This window comes from Sabethes cyaneus, chromosome 2, assembly GCF_943734655.1.
Source record: "Sabethes cyaneus chromosome 2, idSabCyanKW18_F2, whole genome shotgun sequence".
Taxonomy (NCBI): domain Eukaryota; kingdom Metazoa; phylum Arthropoda; class Insecta; order Diptera; family Culicidae; genus Sabethes; species Sabethes cyaneus.
The window spans coordinates 851,146-875,883 of NC_071354.1; the positions used below are offsets into that span (position 1 = coordinate 851,146).

Below are 24,738 nucleotides of genomic sequence, written 5' to 3' on the forward strand. Positions count from 1 at the left end.
AAATATCAAATAATCAAATCAAATAGAGTGATTGTCATGTGAATAACACGCCATAGACTACCGCTCGCTAGACGCTAGACTACATATAACGGGAATGATACAAAAGTGGTCTGTAAAGCGAATGATGGTAATAGGCAGTTCTACACGCTTAAAAAATTTAACTCATGAATGAATAAGATTAATTCAGAAATGAGTGAGTTTCAACTCAAAAATGAGTGAAATCCGACTCACTTTTACAAAAAGTGGAACAGCCCAAAAATTTGAGTAATTTGGTGATTTCTCAATTCTGAGTAGTTTAGGCCGACCTCATAACTGAGTTATATTTAATCATGATTTGTGTAAGTATTACTTAGTTTAGGTGAAATAAGAAGACATTACTGCAGGTTGTGCTTAGCTGCAAGTAGAGAAATTACGATTATTTTTAAATGTGTATTAAGAGTGTCACAAATCTCACTGTAAATGTTCAACTCGCGTACACGCGTACATTTAAGTTGATTTAGAATAATTCGGTTCGTGTTCGCTTTGTGAGCCACATGCGTCATCAAAAAATTGACAAAACGAAGTTTTGTTGAAAACCTCTTCGAGTTAATTTTTTTTAATAACATGGTAACAAGATTTAATAAGATGGTAAAAGATTGCGATCGTGCGATGAAAAAAGTTCATCGGGTATTGCAGTGCAGATTTTTTTTCGTCAGAAAAAATTCCGTATATGAAACTCAAACTTTTGTAGCTTGTTACTTTAAGTAATTTGGAGATTAGCACAAAAACTAATGAAATAGTGTGATACGCAAAAAGTTCTATATCTGTTCTCGTTTTTTTACTTGTAGTTAGATGATTGTAGTAGATCGATGAGTCAAAAGCATTTTTGTTGTATGAAGGCAATATTTCTGTAGCTTTCCTCTCTACTTTTACATACTTTGCATAATAATGAATTTTCAATTTAATATGCAGGATCAATTTTTTTTAAGTCATTGCCAAATGAGTTTAGCCTTATGTGTGCTAAAAAATGTCATGGAAAAATAAAATTAAAAATAATCTCTTGGAGGGTGTATATTAGGAATTTAAATTAAAAAACAAATCAAGATTTAAAGTAACGAACCTACTTTGGATCCCATTTGCAGCTGTACATAATTTTGATACTTGCATTTTATTATGCTGTAAGTGTCCAAATTAGGTAAAGCTTGAAATGGGGTCCAAAATAGTTTAGTTACCCTATTATTTAAAATAATTTTAATAACTTTTTATCGTTTGAACTGAAACCAAGAGCTTTGTTACCAAAAAAAATATTTTGTTCATATTCGGATAAATTCAAAGTATAAACAGTAATCAGTGATGAACAACATACACTTTAAGTTCGGTTTTTTGTATTCCAATTTAAATACTCAGTATGCGTGATAACATGCACAGCATGTTCAATCCACTTCCTCTTTTAAACAGTCAATTATCAGAATTTTTTGTAACCGATTTCAACCGTAAAAGTGTGATAACAATAATTAAACTAGTTTGATTCTAAACGGTCGGCTGTTATTCAATTATTTTACCTGAACAAACACAAAAACGAATCATTTTATAGCAACCGTAAATACACGCACACGTATTGTAACAACGCACCACACTATCATCGTTGCAACTAGCTCTTTGTTCGTTTAATTTATTTATTCATTTCTCGCACCTCGCACAGGCCTATGCTCCGCATTCACACTATCTTCACACTTGACGATCACAAATGGGTTTCGCCTGCAACTGTATATTCCACACATGATGGCTACCATAGAACTTCGACGTGGTCAGAGGCGACACATGCTCCACAGTATCTAGGATGCGATGCACTATTGTTCCGTCTACAGCCCAAGTCGATTAAATTAGCTCACTGTAGCTCGATATACAACGGGGCAGCAACGTTACCAGACCGGCTAGCAAAATATTCAACAAAAGCCATGTTGGGGTGGTCAACCGGACACGTGTCGCGTCTGAACTAAAATAATCCCGGCATTTTCCGCTTTCCGGTGTGTAATCGACGCAGTGCATCTGAAAGAGAGGTAAGAGAGATAGGTATGTAGAGAAAAAAATAAAATCTGGAAAGCATGATTGAAGGGAAAGCGGTTGACCGCTTGGATAGTTCCACAGGGCATTACATTATGGAAGGATCTATTCAGTGTGATCATGCATACTATGAATAGGTCAGATGACCGTGAACTATACAATTTCCCTTTCTCGTATGGAACATGAATTTCGGAACGATCAGTGCGATAAATATCAAATATTGGCAAAGTACTGATTATACAGTGATTTCATCGAAATTAGTTTCTTTCCTTTGGCAAAAGCGAACTCTCGGTTACTAGTGCACTCTTAAATGAATTTACATTACATGTAGATTGGTTTGAGCTGAAATTTGATTAAAACTATTCAAAATGGCCTTTGAGTGTGCAAAGTTTTAGCTAAATGCATCCTATTTGCAAAAAAAAAAACTTATTCAAGAGTGCGGACTGTTGATTGTGTAGTGTGGCTGAGTTGCAGCACTATAAAGTAAGGAACTTACCCTCATCAGAGTGTTGGACATCTTGTCGAGAAATTTTCGAGTGAAAAGAGCCGTTTCATCTCCACACGCATGCCGTACCGTAAACTCGGAACACTGCTTATACTTTTGAAACGCACTGTGGGTGAGAAAATGAATGAAAATTTTCGTATTTAACTTTAAGAATCAGTCAATATTTCAAAATTCTTTTGATGCTCACAAGAGCGTAATCGATACTACAATATCACCAAAATAAATAAGTTTGCATGCCTTTCTATAATCATTATAACATCAATATTATATCGGTTGATATTCCTTTGTTTAACGTTTTAGCAAAACCTGAAAATAGAGAAAGACGAAACTATTTCTTTTATTTCTACTATTTATTTAACATTTTGACAGATGCGTATTTCATCTTCGACATGTTTGATACAACGTGATACAACCATCACAGCGGAACTGAAATAAATAAATAGTAGAATTTTAAGGAAATTTTTCGTCTGTCCCAATATTACACTAAATATAAAAACAAAATATTGATGGAAACATTAGGTTAGACTTAGTTTGTTAAGATATGAATTGACAATAAAAATACACATGATTTTAGAGCATCCAACAAACGATTCGAAAAGTTGGTCTTATTCTGCTCATCTAAGTTCCGTTTACTGTAAACACGATGATGAAATAGAGCCGAAGAAAGCATGGAACAAGCACACCAAACTCACCAGCAAACAGTTTTAAGTCGTTCCTCTTCCGCATCCTCAGCACTTTTCGTATGGTTCCGTTGGCGAGAATGCTGTTGCTGCTGTTGCTGCATGTCATTCATAGAAAGCGACATGGCAGCATTCGGTGTCGGTTGGCCTGAGGCACCACCGGTGGGTGACTTCGGCGTAGTACCGGTGACCATCGTTTGTCCGATCTTAGCCATTGTGCTTTGATAGCTGACCGCACACACTTCGTAGTCCTTTTTCACATGTCGCATGCAAGGGGCATGCCTAAGAAAGTCTGTAGCGGCAAGTTGGGAAAGTGAGGAAATGTCCCGTTAAGAAAAGAGATAAGGTTAGATGAGCTTGGCAAGCTTTTCTCGTCGATTTTCGGTTGTCATGTTTGCATGGATGAAGGGTATAATGTGTTTGTGAATTTGTACTGCTTATTGAATGATGATAAAATGTTTCCCATCATAGCGTTAAAAAAAACTATTGACAACAATGGAATCCAAAGCTGACAACGTAGGAAGTGAACTTATACTCGATTTGAAAATGCTTTACAGAAAATTAAAAGTACGAACGTTGTGTACACAATCAGTGTCGCATTCAGGCGTTAGAAGCCGCTTAGTAGAATTGAGTGGAGTGTGTTTTTATCGAAGTAAATCAACAGGATGCTCTAGTAACGTTGCTTGCTATAACTGTGTTGTCCAATACATTGCCGTGATTGACTTGCTAGCATGTTGTCACGGACAGACAGTATGCAATGGAGGCAACATTTTACAACTGATAATGAAAAGTGTTCAGGGGTGAGCACAGGAACAAGTGGATAAACACGTATGTGGTGGACCCTGTGACGGCTTCAATATGGAACGAGCAAAAATAGATATGACCGACCTATTCATCGTGGTCATCCTGTCAATGGGGGAACATTTCTTGGATTCGGAACAACACATTGTGGCACGTATACGTGCTATTCTCCTATCTAGCTAGCAGGCCGGCCGTGTATGGGATATTCGTCCTCGAACGAAATTGAATTCTGTAAAGGCACTCTGTTGAAATTTCTCTGTTTGGCTATAGAGAATGAATAATGAATGGCCATCGTTTAGCTGATCTCTCTTATGTTTCGACCGTACACGTAGACGTGACACTGCACGACTTGCATTCTCTGCACTACTCACCGACAATAGTGAACTTATTGAAAATGAACGGTCAGTCAGCGAAGTGTATTGGGAGGCACTCTGGATGGCCAGGTCCGAAACGATATATTGGATGTTTAGATCAGAGGTAATACACAAAGGATTGATGTTTCTACGTAATTATTACCGTTAACATGTCCTTACGGGAATGGAGACGATAGCATATGAACTATTGTATACAGATAAACTGCAGCATATTTTCACGCGCAGTGTCTAAGTGCAGATATGACTTTTATTACTGCAGCTACTGAACAATGCGTTATCCCATTGGATAGTATTAAAAACTTTGTTGAAACAGATCAACAAAAGACAAAAAGATTTAATAGTTTGAGTTACTAAATTCAAGAGAATAATGTCCCTTCATACTTTTGATGAATTTATTACAGTATCAGTTCGCGTTCGGCACGGTTCGATATTTGTAACATACATTTTTCTGGCATGTTACCAAAAGCGAATTGTTGCTGTATTATATTTTTATCTCTTTCTTTTACAATAGTGAAAAAGGTTATACTACAAGGAAATAGTAAAATTGGAACGGTACAAAATTATATATAGACCGTGGGGTTCGCTCTCAAAAGGTACCTTTTTATAAATTTCTACGTTCATGATTTCGACATCCATGCATGAAATAAAAACATTTTTTTCAAATGTTGGACCAATTCGGTCATATCGAAACAATCTTCATCAAAAAGCGCCACAAAGAAGGGGGGTTAAAGATATAGCCGCCAAAAAATGAAAAAAACCGGCATTTTTCATTTCAGAAAAAAGAAAAATACCACCTTGGTTGCAAAAATAAAATTTAGCCCTCTTATAGTGTTTTTGCGGGTCGGTTGTATTCACAGAGCTTAAACATTATAAATGCCTTCTTTAAACGTGTACTAATAAAATAAAAAATCCAACATGTTGCTTAGTTTACAAGAAAAAGGTACATACAATTTAAAAAAAAATCAAGCACGGTGTCTTATTGCGTCGAGTTTGTACCGTGAGGCACTGGAATGACTTTTTAATCCACTTCCTGTAGTTGAATCGTTACAAAATTAGTTCAAAATAAGTCGAAAACATTGAAGTCAAGAATAAAAACAGGGCGTTTTTCGAAATATTCCGACGGCTGTGTCCTTTTAATGGTTAATGACATGATTGATTCATTCATGTTCAGCATTAGATTTTGTGAGAATCCTATCCCAGGCAACGTAATAATACGCTAAAAATATAATATAACTTCTTATCTGTTTCTTATTTCATCTTATTTTATTGACAAACTTGCTCATGACACGAATAGGGTAGAGGTGCAGTTTGAAGCTTTTAATAAAATTAATTTTTCATTTATGTACGTATTTACACGTTTTAATATTAAACAAAAGACATGGTAGCATCAACATAAATTCAAAATTGCAAAACACGAGGGTATAGTTTTAGTGATATAATTTTTGCAGATGAATATACCAAACAAAACTTTTTTAGTTGGAATAAAAAAACAATGTGACTATGAAGCGGTATGAAACATGAATATAATTAGTACAATACGTACGTGCCTTCCTGATAAGGTCCTTCTTCGCACAGCTCGCGGATGACCTCATTGGTGCCATGATACAACTTATTGAAATGGTCCCTCTGATGGATGTTCATACAGCGTCGTGTATAGCTTCGTATACAATGAAGCCCTGAGTGCAGGTCACTGTATTAGAGAAAACATACAAATAAAAAAACAATCGTGTAAATAAAAGTTAAATAATTTTAATATTGAATACAAAAAAGTATCACACTCAATGGTTCAAGTTAACATTGGATTGGGTTCTTCACTAAGAAACGGTGTCAAGAAGGATAGCTTATGCAAGGGTGGAGGTTGGTTAACCGAAGCGGAAAATTTATTTCCTGCCACACAGCAGTTGTACAGCCTTGTCAAAAGTCATAGATAAGAAGCTGAAATGTCTTGTGACATAAGTACAACAGCGTCGACCTACCAGGATCAACACGGTGGGACACCTTTCCAGAATGGAAAATCATATTACATGTGTAACCGTTCCCATCTGTCTTGTTTTTTTTGAGCCATCGCTCCGGGGTGGCTACTGAAACTATTTATGGTAAATCGTCTTAGTCTGGAGCTTTGCAATGAAGTGGGATGGAAACTTTGAAATCCCAAGAAGGTTCTGATCTCAGTTTGAACCGTTTTAAATGATCCTTGTTCGTGTGCTATCGAGATACTAGAGATGGGGTTAGATTTTTTTCCTCCCAGTTGATTTGGTGCGAACGTATGTAGGTACAACAGTTTGTGCTTTCATTTATATTTCATCATTCCCATCTGAAAATGCTGCCAGATGTCCATCCGTCAGTCACTCGTCTTTTCCTGGTATACGAATGCGTGTGAGTTTGTGTCATGTGTTCCCAGGGTTGTCGTTGACATCGTTCTGTGAAGTCTGAGGAAAATTCATTGGGGGTCGAATTTTGATGTAAAATGCGATAGCAAAGTAGAACATTTTTGGCAAATTCAATCAGTAATTCACACCAGATATATATTCCGTGAATGAAAAAGATACAAACATTAAATGAGATTGAATAATATGCTTGTAGGCTTTTGATACTAATTAGCGCTTTTACCAGCATACCAGCCACACTACACTACCTCACATGAATCCTTCCCTTTTCGTTGCAGAATATGCTGCTGTGCTACATTGCGAGAGCAGGCTTGCTATCATAAAATAACGTCGTGGGATCAACTAGATACTACTAGATCTACTAGATAGGGATCAACAGATAACATTGATCTCTGGCTTGAGTAGAAAACAACTAGTTTTTTTTAGTTTTCTAAAAAAGGCACATTTTTTTAGAATAGTAAGCAATTTAAACATTTTTAAATTAATATTCATTTAACTGAAAGCCTTTTTTTAAAGGACAGGTGCATTAGATTCTTATTAAATTAAGAGAAGAAAATAAAATGAAAGGTGTAGAATTTTAGCTTCGATGAAATGATTGCCACTACTAGGTGAATCAATTTTATGCTTTACCGTTATGTCAGTGGTTCCATATTGATGTTACACTACTATCTGCAGAAAACGGGTAAAATTTCAGTCATTATCCAATACAATGATGGTGAAAAATGCGCCTGGGCCACTGCTTTGCAGGATTCTGATTCTGATGCTATGGAAAAGCGCGCTTGTTTTCCGCTTGACACGTGGGGTTACAACCTTAGTCCGCACATTTGGCCCTACTCACATTGTCAGACTTCGGAGCCGTAGTTGAGTAAATGAGGTGAGAAAGGCAAAGTAAAACATACAAATTACGAATGTGAGACACATATGATACATAATTAAAATTTATGACAAGCCGGTTATTTTTGCCTGGTGCACTGCCTTTTGCTTTTACCGGTGCCCAGCCCATTGGAGAATCTCATTGTTCATTTGGCGATTATTAATGTGCTCGGAAAATTTGGCAAACCATTATTTCAGGTTTCTAATCGAATATGTTGAGCTTTATTGTTCCGTTGTATAATAATGATAATGACAGTAATGATCTAGAAAAATGGCTTGTCTAAGGCTTTTCTGTATTTTAATCCAGTTTTGAATCCCAAAGGGAAAATTTATCTGCATAAAAAGCTGTCTCATACTGCTGAGCGCGTTCCGTGCCGGTGTTGTAATGTTGATGTAGTACGGAAGCGAATTATATATGTTATATTTTAATATAAATTTTCTTCACGAAAAATAAATAATGCATTTAGTCTCTTTTAGAGGTTGCCTGAGATATGAAATCATAAAATCAAAATGTTATCTATAACAGTTGTTAATAATGTGACGAATTGTAAGTCGAATGTTACTAAACTTGTTGGCAATAACAAATATTAATTCACTTTTTGGATGAAGACTGAATTTGAGGAAATTAAACATATAATGAAATATATTGCGGAGTTTCCTCCTATTTAGATTCCCACGCGAAAAATATTGGCGTGGTTATTTCCTGCGTTTACCACGCATGCTTGCAATTTAGCAATTTGAACTATCAGTTTTTCGTTATTGCCTCCCCACTGCACCCCTCCTTGCTTGACAAGCATATTTTTAATGTATTCAGTAAGTACAGGATAATTATTATTAAAAAACGAATTTGCCTAGGACTCGTTAAATTGCTGCCAGGTGCAATAATTATTTATCTTATTTTACCTGACCGTTTAATAATACCGAGAATGGGTTTTCTCGCATTATTTAAATCAAATTAAAAAAATCCACAATGCCATTCAAATGTAATTAATGTTAGTCGCAAATTGACTGCGTATCGAAGCGCAATACATAAATCAACCAATGCTGTAAATAACTAAATTCTTGTTGAATACAGATACCGCAATAATTTCAGTTTCCGTGAAATTGACATTAAACATTTTATCTAATGTAGCCAAACCCGCATCGTAGGGCTTTCCTTTCACTAACAGCAACTATAAATTTCTCTTTTCAAATCAACATGGTCCGAAATTAGAAAAGTTTTTCCATTTCTAATTACTCAACAATGTCAAAAACAGTTGTACACCGGCTGCTGGCTAAAACGGGCAATGTCGATTAAAATGTGTTTAGAAGCGGAACCCGAGTCAAATCGAGCCGAGTGAGGTTGAGTGTTAGCGAATGCTGTCAAAAGGTTTGCCTTCGCCCTTTGCAAATAAGCTGGCCGTGGTAGTTCAAGCTAGTACAGTTGAACCGGCGGAAAAACAATTGGCCATACGATTTGGCGAAAATGTTTCTACCATTAGATGCTCATTTGCTTGGTTGCTGGTTGTAAAAGAAATTGTGTTTTGGAACGTATATCTTGAATTTAAAAGCTATTTTTAAAATAAAATGATCGAATATAGGTACTGTAAGTGGTAAAAGTTCTCATTATTATATTTATGCATATAGTAATTTATTTCACCAGATATTCAATCTGTCAATAAAAACTACGGGCTTCGTGAACATAAAAGTGTAGTATTTCTACCGCAGGACCACTGACAAAACTAGCAATTTATTTTTCAATGGTTTCAAACATGGTAAGTGAAAATGAAAAATATTATTATGAGTTATACTTTCACCAACACAGAAGTCCATGACAACAAGTACATTAAATAAGTACATAGGTTAAGCGCTACAGGGTGCGTTACGAATTTTTGCAGTAAATTTCAATTAGCAATTTCTCATGCTTGCGAAACAATATTCAAATATATCTGGCAGCACTGAATAGCTTATACTGTTGGGTGTCAGATGTAAACAAACAGTGTTAAGTAAACTGAAAGATGTCTAAACATGAAAATAATCGGTCAGCCGTCGTCGTTTTATTGCGCGCCGGAGCAAGCGTAAAGGAGATAGTTCGGTCGGTAAAAGTATCGGAAAGAAACCCAAGTGTACTTGGGAAAGGCTTGGGAAAGTAATAAGCTATCCTACAGAACAGGGTCAAAAAATCTTTGGCAACTCTTACAATAAATCCCAAATTTCTGATCGCCTGTGCAATGATATGAGAGTAATGATTTCCAAAAGACATTTGAGTGTCCAAAAGTACCCCAAGATCTTTTACTACTGTTACTCTGATGCGTTGCTTTTCAGATGGAGCATAATTCCGATGAATAGGGGTTTCCCACGAGAAAAAGACATTTTTTACAGAGCACTTAAACACACTCAAAACTAGCAGGTTTCCAGAGCACCGATTATGAATGTCATTAAAATGCTGCTGTAATTCGATGCAATCTGCTGTCGAATGTATTACAAGGTAGAGCATGCGTCGTTAAAAATGTCGTTAAAATTATGAAAATAGTAATTGCCCAGATTACTTTTAATAGTATTACGTAATGTACTTGAAGTTTTGTATGCTAGAAACAGTATTCGAAAATGACTAAAGCTAGATGGATTCATTCGGCAGGGCATGTTGCAAGAATGCCTGACAATTATCTTACATAGATGGTGTTTGTTTTAAACCCGTTAGCAACATGACGACCATCAGCGCAGCGACCAACGTAGTTAGCTTAGATGGAGTGAGAACCGTGGCAGCCCGCAATTGAGTTAATTTGACAAATTTGGTTCACCTTAGGATAGAATGCCAATTAAATAAATTTACCGAATGATGATACTACTTCAATAGGAGAGGATTTCACTACTCAAATGTTCTACAAAAGTGTTAATTAAGATTTGATATTTAAAAAATACTCACGGGCATAGTTTATCTAACTCCTCCTTTTTCGTGACGAACGAAAGCTCTGATGTTGCGGAAAGCATTTGCAACGGTCTGGTACATTGGACGAGTTCTTCCTCACCGCAATCTTCCGTAATCACCTGAGTGATGGAGACTGTAGAAACAATTAACAAAAATTATTTACAGTGAATGTAAAAATAAAAATATTAAACTTTAGTTTGAAATTCAACATTCAAGAAAGATGCGTTTAAAGTCACTATTTCAAGTCATGCCGGTTTGAAAAAAGTCATAGTTTATTTCATCAATATGGGTTTTGTCACGGAGAAAGAAATCTTAGTCAACTTTAGTCATTAATAGTTGGTTTCTAAGAGGTTTAGAGGTTTCTAGAAAGCAATGATTTGAACTTTGTGGGCTTTGCCGATGCCCTTGCCATAGCAATGTGTAGAAAATGCAATGAAGTGATATCGAGTATAACAAAAAAAGTTTGAAATACACACAATATTTTAGTGTACTTCAACAAAAAAAGCTGTAAGCGATTTTTTTTTTACTTTTGTGGAGCGAAAAGTTTCGAGTAGTAGTTTCGAAAGGCACAAATCTTCCATATGATTGTGAGGAACGTGCTACTCGAGCCAAAGATGCTGATAGCTGCGAAACCATGACGATACTATGCAAATTACTAATAGAAAAGGTTTGAGGTCAATCATTTTGTTCTGTTAAAAGTTTTGTTTTGTTTTGTTAAAAGTTAGAAAAGGTCGTAAAACTCAATTTTTGTTATAAAATATTCTAAAATTATTACTATAACACAAGCGATAATTTGCATACATATATTTACCTGCCACTGTTACAAACAGTACGTGAAAAATGCTTGCCGTGATGCCGACGCACTTTCTGTTTCGCTTCATCATTGACGTTATTTTTACTTTCGAATGTTTTATTTCTTACAATCTTACTCGCGGGCACGTTGATGATACAATACCACTGGATCACAGTTGTTTTGTCACTTCACTTTTGAACTGAGCTTCACGATGGAAAATTATCCAGGATTTCCACCTTGCTCTAGGGATGATATAATTTTTAATACCACAGTACACCTTGTTTTTCAGGATCCCACCTTCCAGTCTTGGTCACCAAATCAGTTTAATCCGGTTGTGGTTTTTGGCTCTCAGTCGCTTAGAGGTAGGTGCTACCCAGTTTCAGTTTGTCAATTTTAGCATGGATTTTGCTTTATCCTTTTGCGTTTGTGTTTTCGTTTCTGAGCTTATAGCCACAGAAAATCCCTATGTACTTTGCATTGAAGCCAGTTAGAGGGTATGAATAAGATTCGTTTAGAGCGAATATTTTTCCCGGAATTAGTTTGGTTTGAATCAGAAGTAACTTGAAGCTTGAAAGGTTGACATTGCAATTTGTCAACTTGTTTCTTTAATGAGCACTGCACATTAGAGCATCTTCCCCTTGAAACAAAAAAATAAATGAAGATAGCACATTAGATTTATATTGCTACTGTATTTTTACTTTTGAAAATGATTATGTGATATACAAAACTGTAGAGTGAATTATTATCAATATAATATAAACGATTTATGATCGGTGCCTATAAGTCCAATTTGATAAGTTTTTTTTTCAAACAGTTCCACTCGATTCAAGATCTGTTCAGGTTGCCATATTTCTTCGTTACCGATATGCTGTGTCTGTTGAATGTCCAATGGAACAACTTTTCTTATAAATTCCTCACCAGTTGGAATAAATCATTGCTCGCTGCCATAACTTTTGTGTTCCTTCAGTTGTTCGGTTTTGATGGTCTTTTCAATTTTTTTGCTCGATTCTGCAGTTAAATTTCCCCTCTCGTTTACGAGAACATAGAAAGTTGGTTGGTTCGGTTTCTAGTTTCGGATATAAAGTTGGCTGAGTTTTGTTTGAAAGTGAACTATCGATAGGACAAGTGATTCCCTTCATGCGGTTGATTTACCGGGTTTGTTCGTTTTCAAACAATGGCCAATATCGGTCGGATTCTGCAGTAGGAGCTGAGGCGCCAGTTTTTGTTTTTGTTCACTTTGTGACGACGTTCAACTCGTGGTTGGAAAGGGGGCTCTCCTATATAGTCGAAAATGGCGAAAACCATTAAAACTCTCGTGAATCAAAATGAATGGCATTGAAAAAACGGTTCTACACATTGCGGATTCGTTTGAAAGTATACGGTAGATTCGAAGACTCTCGCTGGTTGTGCTAAAGATTGTATAGTCTTCGTTGGTTGTGCGTAGTTAGTGTAGTAATCTCTTTTCCAAAACAAAAATCGAGATTTGGATTGATTTGTATGCAAATCGAAATGTAGTTTCGAAATTGATTATTTCTAATAGAAATTTGCTAAAACGCTTTTATGTCTTATTTTCAAATATGTCAAACTAAACAAATTTATTGAATAAGCAAACAAATATATTATTACAGTAAAAATGTTGCCATAGTCCATTGAAATTCATACAGACACGAAAAGAAAGAATTCCGTGAAAAACTGACTATATAAGTATAAATACGCAATTTTTACTAACATTTTTGCGAAATTTTGGCGGTCTTATAAAACCAATATTACTACAATCGCCTTTTACGAAGCGTACTACCACAAGCAATAAAATAAATTGTAAATGCAAAACAATTCTGTATAAATTCAACAAAAAATATTGTAGACTGAGGGCTTACCCAGATTTTGTTTGATTCTGTTTGATTTTTTAGTTCAACGATAAGGTCTGTTATTTCGAATATTAGCTAGTTTCTATCAAAGAAAAAATTGTAGAATCGAAAATAAGTATTTTTAATTTTTAACTACAGGTAATTGTTATTTCTAACTATCATCATTTTTCTGCGTGTAAAATCAAAAAACAACAACAATCTAGGTTTTTGTCCTATTAATTTTGTTTTATTTTAGCACATTTTGTGTGACTTATGTTCTCTAGAGAATATAGAGCTTCTGCGCTTATAATTATGATGGCCCAGCCATGACCACACAAGTGGCTCCATCTTTACAATAAGCACTTTTGTAGCATTTCGCCTTACTCAACGCAAACACCCTACTAAACGGGATTTTTCTATTGTCTGAAGCACTTTTTTTATAAGATTTAGTCACTGAATTCAACACGCGTGTTTTAAATACACATTTGAGACCCACAATATTGTGAAAATTGTTAGCTGTCACAGTAGGAAATTTTATAATGCTTGTACATAGATAGCCCGAGTTACTAAAACTGTAAAATCGCGATGGCCCGACGATAACGACATTGACCTATATATTCTGTCAATGCATTGCTGTATTTATTTTGAAATTACAATTTAGGGAATAACACGAACATTTGCAAAATTTGCTCTTTTGTTTTGTCGTAAGACCACGTATTACCGCAAAGTGTTATTCCATAATCTAGATTCTAGTTTCCGTCACACAAATATAAATGACAAAATCTCCTCGTACCAATAAATCCAAAATTATTTACCATGGTTAAACTAAGGGAATGAGGTTAGCAATAAAACAATTTTTGATTTCTGCAAGGTAAGAGGACAGTAGTAGTTTTGTTCTTGATTTTGTTAAATTGTCTCCAAGTGCACATTTTCGCCAGGGCCAATACGATTTTCATCATGGAAATGTGAAATACTAAATTGAAACCGTGAAATACATTACACGTTGCTTAATATTGAAAACTGAGACTTTTCTTTAAATGCTTGAAATAATAAAATATAAATAAAAATATGCTAAAGATGACATTTAACGTACTGCAAATAAAAAGATTCTGAGCAGGTTGTTTGGATTTTAAGAAATGCATTTCAATGGAAGACAAATAAATAAGTGTGAACATCACGTTCATTGTTTGTGGCGAGTGAAAAGTAGATTACATACCACTAACAAGCAAACGGTCAAGCGGTTCACAAACCTTGTGCCGCAATTAATCAAATCACTCTCGCTTGTTACCAGGCAGTAACCAAAAACTCGCTCAGCGATAGAATGACAGTAAATCAGTAAGAATTATCAACTTTTCCACTGTATTTTATTATTGTAATTCACGTTGATTGAGGGTTCCAGAAAGCCGGATTTTCATGATTTATTATTGTTTTTTTTCATGCTCCAGTTGCATCCGGGTGCTACCTCAATAAGAATACTTTTTAGACGTGCTTCAGATAACCGTATAATGACGCTCAGTACAAGGTCCTACAGGGAAATACCAAAGCCGCAGATTAAAACGAGCAATCATGCACTAACCCAAAAATAGGCGGGCTCCGTAGCCGCAAGGTTATCGAGTCGGCTTTGACAAGCGAGTGGTCGTGGGTTCGAATCTTAGTAGAATCAAGCCATTCGATGTCAAGTGACTTTAGCATGGGTTTATTCTCAGGCCCCTCCATTTACCCTTCCTTCACGCTGAATTCTATATTTACCCTCTGAAGCCTCTTGTCAGTGCAAATGTCCCTTCTACAGTAAAGTGTACTGGTCAGAGGTACGAATGAGTCCTCGCCAGGGACGGCTATAATATGCGATAGTACTTGCAGCGAGAAATAAGTGGGTAAAGTAGATCAAGCTTTGAAGGAAGGGTAAACTTTAATACACATAAGCATGCATAAAATTTAATAAGCATATGGCTCATTCAATAGCGATTATAGCAAAAAGAAATGCAGTGCAGGTCATACAGCAAACACCCGGACGATATCACAATAGATCAATTATACTGGTCGCAGTGATGAGTCCACGCATGGAAAAAAACAAAAAATATACATGTTAGTATCGCATTAAATTTTAAGTGTTTTTACTTATTTTACTATACTTATTAAAACTGAACACTTAAAAAAAATTCTACCTTTGCTGGTCCAAAATGCTCAAATTTACTTATGATATATTCTTATCTAAGTAGATTATCTTTGAGTATTTCTAAGGCCGTGAGCCATTTCGTAAATCTTCCGAATCTTCCGAGATCAGTAGTTATTTCCCCTCTGGTTGAAAATAATCCTTCGTTGAAGCATGAATATTTTTGTTAGTTCAGTATAGACAATGAGATCTAACAAAGGTGACGATGAAAGCTTAGATTTTATCAATTGATTTTTCATACCGATGGATGGATCTTAGCGAACTTGTTTATTCAACCCGCGTTAAAATTGGATGAATTTTATCTATCATATAAGATCAATAGATCACTAAAAAGTCATCCAGTTCTAAACCAGGTTGAATGAACAAGTTCGTTATCACAGAAACATATCTTCATCCTCTTATTGAGTGAACCAACTACCCATCCGTCAAAGTATGCAATGGTTCGCAATTCAAATTGAAATTTAACCATTTGAGGTGAAATAGTTAGTGATCTGTTAAATTTTAACTAAAAGTTAATAATTTCACGAGATGGTTCACAGTCTAAGGATATGATTAATAGTTCAAGCAAATATGTAATCGAAACTGATTGTGATTTCAAAACGAACTGGTAAAGCTTGCAAATTGGAGGGGATCAGTCAGAATAAATAACAAATAATATAATCCAAAAAAGTTTCATTTTCCTCAAGTTACCAATTCCGTTAAGTTAAGTCATAGGACGAAAAGAATCGAGTGGTATTTCAGATTCAGATTAATCATTATAATTAAATAAAATAAAATAGAACAGATGATCTATCACTGCTCATAATTTAGTTGATATTTTCAACCTGTTATTGTTCACTGAGAAGGATTTGCTTAGTTTAAATTTAAAATCATTGACTGTAATTTTAACTGATATCAAGCATCCGTGGTTACTTTTTTCATGTTGCCTCTAACAAGACGCCACATTGAATACTATAAAGTGCAGCTAAAAATTCTGGCTGATACATATGGTAATTGAAAATAGCGTTAATCCCTTCAACCGTCGTCTTTCTGCCGGGCTGCATTTTACTATCTCTCACCTATCCGTGGAAACTAGATAGATGCAGGATATATCATCATTTGCCAGTTTGTACAACTTTTATCATGCCAGTCGGTCGCGTGCGAAAACGATGTAGCGAGCGTAAATCCAGTTTCCTATCCTTAATGTGACGCCTAGTATTGCCGTATAAGGACGTTTCGCTGTTCTGGTTACTTTGTATGAGAAGAAATTTGATGGAAAAACGACTGCTTTTTCCTCGTTTTTCCGCTTCTCCGGTGCACAATATGTCATGCATGAATCAACCTTTCACCTTCGCTAGATCTTGCTCTTTCTATCCATCCCAGCGAAAATAAACGTCTAGGTCTTCGCTTGTTATTTGCCAAACCGTGAAGATAAAAATTAAGATTTTTTCTGTTCATATTTACGCTAGAAGTCAAATGTTTAGATAGAGAGAAGCAGAAACAGCTGTGTGTACTTAAACTATTTGGCTTGCCACACAGCTGAAAAATATTTGACTTTTCTGGACAAATTAGGTTTTCAGTCGATTTATTGAACTCAATTTTTGCTATGCTTTGTTACTTTTAGATTATGATTACTGCAAATAGATGATTTATTTTAAATTATTCAACGCAATAACGACGTATTTAAAACAAATTTGAATAAATGCGATGGGAGTGCCATCAGTAAAATTTAATTTCCATAGACAGCAGCTGTTGGCTCTTTTAAATTCAACTAAAACTTTTTATTTTAAGATGCTGAGCCTCTTACAGGACAGGATCGCACTTTAGGTGGTATTAAATTGATTTTGCATGTACAGAGGTTAATCGTATTGCAGTTGATTAATATCAATGTGATTTATGGCCCATATGTTGTTAAAAATGACAACTTTACCCTATTCAACATAGAAGGCAGGAGAATGGTGGTGGCCACACGAAAGGAAATGCCAAATGAATTAAGTGAAAAATACCGAACGCGGTGAAAATTAGCAAATGAGTTATGAAAAGCCAGGCGGCGACTTCCTCATTTTGGTGGAAAATTAATTTACGCTAAGGGTGACTGCTTTGTCCGCCGCCTATATTCAGACTACTTCTTTCACGCTGTTGCAGTTTGATAAGAAGAAAAGTTGGTAAAACTACGGATCGTGCATACTACCAAAAGTTGCAGTTTGCTTTCTACTTTTCTGATGACCGCTGTTAGAACGGTTCGCTTACGCCGCACGATTACAGTGGGCGGAATTGTTAAAAAGCAGAAGTTATTATTTTTTCACGCTAATTGCATAAGCACGGTTGCTACAGAGTTTTCACCGATCCGTTTCTTTGCAGGTATAAGGTTTAACGAGAACGGCAGGCTATAATTCCTCTCATTAAAATGGAAAAGTATGAGAATGCAAGAGCCGGTTACAGATAGAGCTTCACACGAGTAACTTCTTTGGTCAAATCATCTATCTAAGCGGTTAGGTAAGCATTAAAATAAAATATCAGATTTTAAGTACAACACTAACATTGACAAAAAAAATTCTTCGGGTGCTTTCAGAGTATTGTATTATCTTGTATATAGTAGAATGTACTCATTTGTCGTACCTCGCATGTTGACTTTGTATGCCTTAAATTTATGGTGGCCCAACCATGACTACCCAGCCGGTTCGATCTTGATAACAAATGCTATTGTAACATTTGGTTTTATAACATGCTAGCTGATTACCCGACCTTACTCGGGGCCCCTTTGCCTCTCAGTCACTTGTACATCTATTATTGTAACGGAAATTCTCATAGTGCAAAAAACCAAATCCTTTTTTCATTTTAATGTGTCTACTATGAAAATCATTATACTGGAAACTAAACAAAGGTCTTTTTTTACCACATATTCCTCTTCGGTGGAACCCCCTCTTTTCTCAGAGTTATTTGCACAACTGCAGTCGGTTTAAATGCAAAAGAAACACATTCCCTTTTACTTAGCCCCATGCTAGGGCCCCCTCTTTTGGCAACCTCCCAGTGCTGATTCGCTTATGTCAAGTATGCCAAGTTTGATGCAGAACAATCCAACCGTTTCGGAGTTAGGGCCTCCCCCCTATTATGAACCTTTTTGTCAACCCCTTTAGTACTGATTCCCTTATGTCAAGGAACATGTATGCTAAGTTTGGTAAAGAACCGTCCAGGCATTTCGGAGTTATGGCCTCTCCCCTCTGTTACGAACACCCCCCCCCCCCCTCTTATCAACTCCCCTGTGCCGATTCCCTTATATCAACTGAGGTTATGGTGGAACATACAAACAAACTCACGCTCACTTTTATATATATAGATAGATAGATAGATGAAAAAGCGTAACATGATGGATTTTTTCTACGGCTTTTATTATGAAGCACAATACACTTAAGAAATTTACAATGGTTACCATAAAGATTGCCATAAAGATTTTGAATCACTGCGCCAGGGAAAATTTTTGGGTATGGAAGCATGTGTATTTGAACTATAGAATTCACAACACGTTTTGTGTATCACAATCAACATTAACAATGTTATGAAAAGTTAGCTGTTACAGAGATTGCCCGATTGTCCTTCAACTACTTGTAGATCTGTCGAAACGAACATTCTCATAATATAAGAAACAAAACGCTTTTTCTTTATTTGAATGTGCCTACCCTTTGTCAGCTCCCCCTCCTGTTGTCCCCTAGCCGCTTGTAAATCTGTCTTCTTTCAATTAATTCCTATAAAGCTGGTCAAAGCTTTTCTACGTTTTGAACCTCTCCCTTATTAATAGTCACCCTATTCTCCCCAGAAATCAGAAATTCAGATATTTCATGTCGTCCAGCCAGTTGTCCATCTGCTCGTTCCAAATGCAAGAGAAAGGCACCCCTTTACCTGAACCTTCCTCCTTCCTTGTAAGAGACCGTCTGCCTCTTTTGTCAATCCCCCTGCGCTGATTTTTTTATGCCAAAAAACATATGCTTGGCAAACGACGTTTGATGAAGAATCTTCCAAACGTTCCGGAGTTATGGAGTTATGGCAGAACATACACTCATACTCATATTTCCTTGTCCCCACCCTGTTGGCTCCTTCCCCTTCTGTCACGTAGCCAATTATGCAGCTGTTTGCTATCTGAAAATGCCTATAACGGAAGCTAAACAAATTTTTTGACGTAGGACTACGTCTTTGTTTACTATACTGGGACTGGGTACCACTTTGGGAAAACGAGAATAGAAGTGTAACGTTTGAATGAAAGATTTCAAATTGTAATAACTTCTGAACTACTGTATAAAACTGAACAATTTATATGTCGTTGGATAGATAAAATGACCAGCAATTTTATGGGGAGGGGGGGGGGGGTAAGAGAGTAATTTTAAGAAAGGGGGTTCTTATACAAATGAAACACAAATTTCCTCATAACTTGACAACTAATCAAGCAAATAGAACGAAATTTGGCATGTGGAGAAGGCAAGATTTTTTTCTATGGTGTACTGATACCCCTTCCCCTTCTAAGAGGGAGGGGGCTTCCATACAAATGAAATATAAATTTACTCATAACTCTAGAACTTATCAAGCAAATGAAACTAAATTTAGCATGTGGAGGTTTCAGAAGGCAAGAATTTTTTCTATGGTGGATTACGACCCCTTCCCTCTATAAGAGGGGGGGGGGGCATACACATAATATACAAATTTCCTCATAACTCTAGAACTAATCAAGCAAATAGAACCAAATTTGGCATGTGGAGGTTTCAGGAGGCAAGAATTTTTTCTATGATGAATTATGACCCTCCCCTGTTTAGGAGGGGGGGGGGCTTCCATACAAATGAAATACAAATTTCCTTATAACTCGAGAACTAATCAAGCAAATGGAACCAAATTTGGCATGTTGGGGTTTCTGGAGGCATGAATTTATTTTATGATGGTTTGAGACCCCTCACCCCTGTGCTAGGAGGATAAGGACTCTCATACAAATAAAACAGAAATTTTTGCGAATGTGCCATATTTTCTGCTATGTAACAAGCGGTAACAAGTAACCAATGGCCCTTTTAAAGGCCACAAGGGAGTTAAAGTAAGATTATTGGAACATGTTAAGCTACGCATAATCATATTTAATACAATAATCTGTGGGCTGATCATTCATTACTGTTTCAATCTTTATGATGCACACCAGTGATTTTTTCTATGTTTCAATGGTTGCAGGCGTTGTACTTATGAACCCCGTCCACGTATTTTCAAAGCCACCATTGCATTCAATGAAGAATTGAATCTGTATATTTCACTTTCTCTCTTAATAGCACTCAGATTCTTATAAACATACATATGCCTGAAATGCAGTTTACATTAGTCTTTGATCTAATGATCTGATATAGTCCTACGTCACCCTTTCGTACAACACTTAGGGCTGTATACCTTGTAGTTTTTTCCATATACCCTCCTCAGCGCCCCCGCCCTCCATAAACCATTCCCCTTTCTTGCCCAACAGTCTTGTTAGAAACCACCTCCTCCTTTGTTAACGTCCCCCTGCGCTGATACTTTCATGTCAAGGAACATGCGTGCCAAGTTTGACGAAGAACCGTCTAGGCGTTTCGGAGTTATGGCGGAACATACATTCATATTCAAGTTGCTCAATTCTGGAAAATTGTGACGTAAAATATTAAATTCAGAGTGGAATTTAATCGTGAAATTGGTATCTTTCATTATTTTTTTTTTGTATTCTACTAAGACTTTCATAAAAAACTATTTTCGAATCTAGTGGTCTAACATTTCCGGAACGATACAGCTATGTAAAAGCATTCTTGTAAAAGCTTGTAAAAAAATTTCCATGAGGTCGAACATACTGTGAAAACTTAAGTTATGATTTATCCCCTTAAAGTTTTCTGGAAAAATTGTAGATCTTAATTTCTTTTGAAATATTGTATTCATTCATAAGTTCATAAACTATGGCCGTGCACAAAATTTCATTGAATTCTGTGATCCTTTTGTGAGCCTATTAAAAAATGTCAAGTTTCAGAAATTGGATACAACACGCTGCAACTAAACACTCAAGTCTCTTTTTACATGTTTTTTTTATGAGTTTTGAATTAACACGGTTGTTTTAATGACAATTTTCGAATTAACGCGGTATTTTACATCAGCTTTCGAATTACCGCGATTTTTTAGCGATTTTTAAATTCGAGTGGCTTTTTTGTTATTTTTACATTATTTTTCGAATTAACGCGGTTTTTTTTAAACAGTTTATTTTTACGCGCCACGTATCCCCCATGCAAAAAAAAAAACTTGAGTGTAATTTTTCATAATATTTAAATTTGACTATGAAGTTTAGAGCAAATGGCAAATTGGAATAAATATCAAAATTAAATCAAAGACAGTTAAGGTGGAAGTTCTTGTTACGGTTAGAGTATTATCGTCATGAATTAAAACCTCAGAATAAATAAAATCATCACTATTACGATCTTATAGGGCTATAAGGTATTGCCACGGAACAACAATTATATAACCAAGAAAATTATTATTGTTTTAAATCATTATTCGTTGAAATTTATATGGCGTAGACAATTTGCTAACACTGGCCTTTGCTACTGCAAGCAGATTAAGGGGACATGAACATCCAAAAATTTTGAAAAAATCATTTATTTTTATTTCAGATTTTGATTCTGCAATCTTTTCCGCTTATTTTGATACTAAACTTGTAATGATCCGACCATCCGACAAAATTTTATTTTTTCAGGCATTTATTTTTCTTCTTTTTCGTTTTTCTTAAGCTGTGTTTTGTTTACAAAACTGAAAAGTTATAAAAGTCTTTGCCAAGCTACTACCAACAAACCAAAAAAAAGTTTGTTCCAATACGTTGTATAGTTTCTCAGAAAAAGGTACATAAAGTTTAAAAATCATGGTTTTTCTGTAGCGGCGTTCATATGTTACTAAGGATGCAAACATTATACATTCGAGTTTGTGTTTTAATAATAAAATAGTTATTGTAGATTGTGGTAATACTACTTGACCGCCTTCTTGCTTAAGAATAATCGCAGATACGCTGAACATCAATTGGTAGTCAACCGTTGCTCTCATATTATCATTAGTGATTTTTTTTTAAACCATACTTGTCGCTAGAGATAGTCTCGTCGAGAACCGAAAAAGTGCAGCAGCCAGTGACTAGGGTCTGCGCTAAATATATGTCCATATTATTGAGAGTCGAAAGCTGACGGCCTTGCATTTCGTTTCTTTGGGCCCAGATTTCGTTCGATGGGTCAGGAATGACGGGAAGGGTGCTCAATGAATAATCCGAACACACTGAAGTTGTTTTTTACGCAATTTTTTTTTTATAATATTCGTTTTTCTGCGATTATTCTACAGCAGTTTGAACGGATGTGCCTTATCAATTTAACCCCGGTTACATTATCTATTTTGGTGCCCAAGAAATCATATGATATACACTGCCTTGGCTACGCGATACGTATTTCTCGCGTAAAAAGCGAATCAACTGTAATTTGTTCAGTTGTTACATTTTCCCTTTAAAATAAGAGAGAACCTGCATTTTGCATCATTCACATACAACGCTTGTTCGCGCTCCTCGTGGGAACATGCTGTAGTGAAATACATACGATATCTATATTATATTATTCATGCTTTTCGCTTAACCATGGTTGAAGCATCAAAAAAGACAATCGTGTTTCTGATATTTATGCTACCGACACGATTTCGGCCACCGAGGTTCAAGTATATCAAACAAATTTGCAGTATTGTTTTTCTTCTTTTTTAAGGTAACGTATCGTATATATTACATATCGTTATTTTTGAAATTTAGGTTGCATACCTGAGACAAAAAGATCCTCTTTGTAAATTACAGCTTCTATACCAGATCCTCTTCGTGTCTTGTCGGCTAATTGGCGTGTGCCTCTATTTGATGCAGTCGGTGCAGGTCGTCGTGCTCATTAAATCAGAATTGTTGTTGCTATTTGTTAAACGGTTTGATGAAATTCAATCCCTTACCAACCAGTCACTATAATAAATTATTCAACACTGTATTGGCGCATTTAGGCGAACAAACAATTTTCTTACTTTGCGTCATATAATCACCCAGTTCTGTTTAATCATATGCTTGTAATGTACACAAAACACAGAAAGCTGTAATTTAATTGCAGATTTATCGTAACATAACCATTAATGCTTCATAAATTTTCACAAGTATTCTGCCTATGTTGACAATCTCATCAATTGAAACTAGTTTTAGATTGATCGTTTGAAGTCTGAAAAAAAGGCAGCAGACTTAGCATTATTTATATCTATCAGTTTTAACGACTCGCACATGCTTTCCACAGCTCCGCGGAGGACAACGTAACTTTTCCTGTTCGCTTTTCCAACCTGCTCACGACGACGCTTCGCAAACGACTGTCTTACTTGCCGGTACTGATGGATGTGCTTAAATTCAGAATACTGAATTCTATGTTGTGAACTGCTTCCGCCAACCGGTTTGTTTTCATTTGGCGGTTATCTCAAGCGCATTTTATGCTGCTCGTCTTTAGTTCGGTGGAGCTCGGGTGTATTCATTTTGTTCGTGCTTTCGATTTTATTCGGTTTCCGGATGAATTCCGCTCGATGCAGTAAGCATGAATATTATATTGCTGGTTGAAAACAGTCCTACATACAAACTTTTATTCCAACGATCGTTTGACTCGATACTATGCAGTACCTTCCCGGTTCGTGCCCAAAAATTTTGATAGACGTTCTATCAAATTTATAATCGAATGCATTTCATACTATATTGTTACTATTGTTTTAAGTGCTTCTATAATAGCTAACAAAGATGACATTTTGTACGATAAAAATAAAAAGCTTGCATTAAACTTTCATTATTTACTTTGAAAATAGCAGCTCACAAATTTTATTTCCACAGAGCGCGAGGGTTGAAATAAATTCAAAATACAAACCTAGAGTTTAGTTTTGATTTTTAATATGAAATGGTAAAATGCATAAAATACGGTTATAATGTAATTCTAAGCAATTTTATATTTGTCATTTCATACTATGCAAACCACGTGTAGTTAACCTTTTTGGATTGATTGGGTGATGGATTGTTTATATCAGGTCAAAAATAAAAGTCCCAAGTTTTTTTTTCAAGTTGGTTCCTTCCTTGATCAATTGGAACACCAAAAAAAAAAGTCGCGTTATTATCAAGTTCTCTAATTTTATACTGCTTATATCACCGCAAATATTAGTTTTTATATTTTCCACTGAAATTACCCAAATTAACCTGAAAAGAGCCTTTAAATGACAATGAGTACAATTTCATCTCAAAAATTTTAACATCATATTTTCTAGACTTTTCACACTCAGATTCAAATTCTTATCACTCATCATCAGAAGGTATTTTGT

The 24,738-nt window shown here is 35.8% G+C and overlaps 1 protein-coding gene across 3 annotated transcripts; it reads right to left on the minus strand.

Moving 5' to 3' along the window:
* Positions 1 to 1,166: 1,166 nt before the first annotated feature.
* Positions 1,167 to 23,743, minus strand: LOC128735007 (uncharacterized). Of its 3 annotated transcripts, XM_053829458.1 has the most exons (9): positions 23,672 to 23,743; positions 23,425 to 23,612; positions 23,180 to 23,365; positions 11,383 to 12,001; positions 10,569 to 10,704; positions 5,951 to 6,093; positions 3,241 to 3,520; positions 2,540 to 2,654; positions 1,167 to 2,028 (listed from the first exon to the last, which is right to left on the minus strand). In XM_053829458.1, exons 4-9 carry the CDS (start codon positions 11,453 to 11,455, stop codon positions 1,858 to 1,860), a joined length of 918 nt encoding a protein of 305 aa, XP_053685433.1. In that variant the 5' UTR covers positions 11,456 to 12,001; positions 23,180 to 23,365; positions 23,425 to 23,612; positions 23,672 to 23,743; the 3' UTR covers positions 1,167 to 1,857. The 3 variants fall into 3 exon arrangements, with proteins under 3 accessions (XP_053685433.1, XP_053685431.1, XP_053685432.1); XM_053829456.1 differs by having other exon boundaries at positions 23,425 to 23,722; XM_053829457.1 differs by having other exon boundaries at positions 23,180 to 23,722.
* Between the last annotated feature and the right edge of the window lie 995 nt (positions 23,744 to 24,738).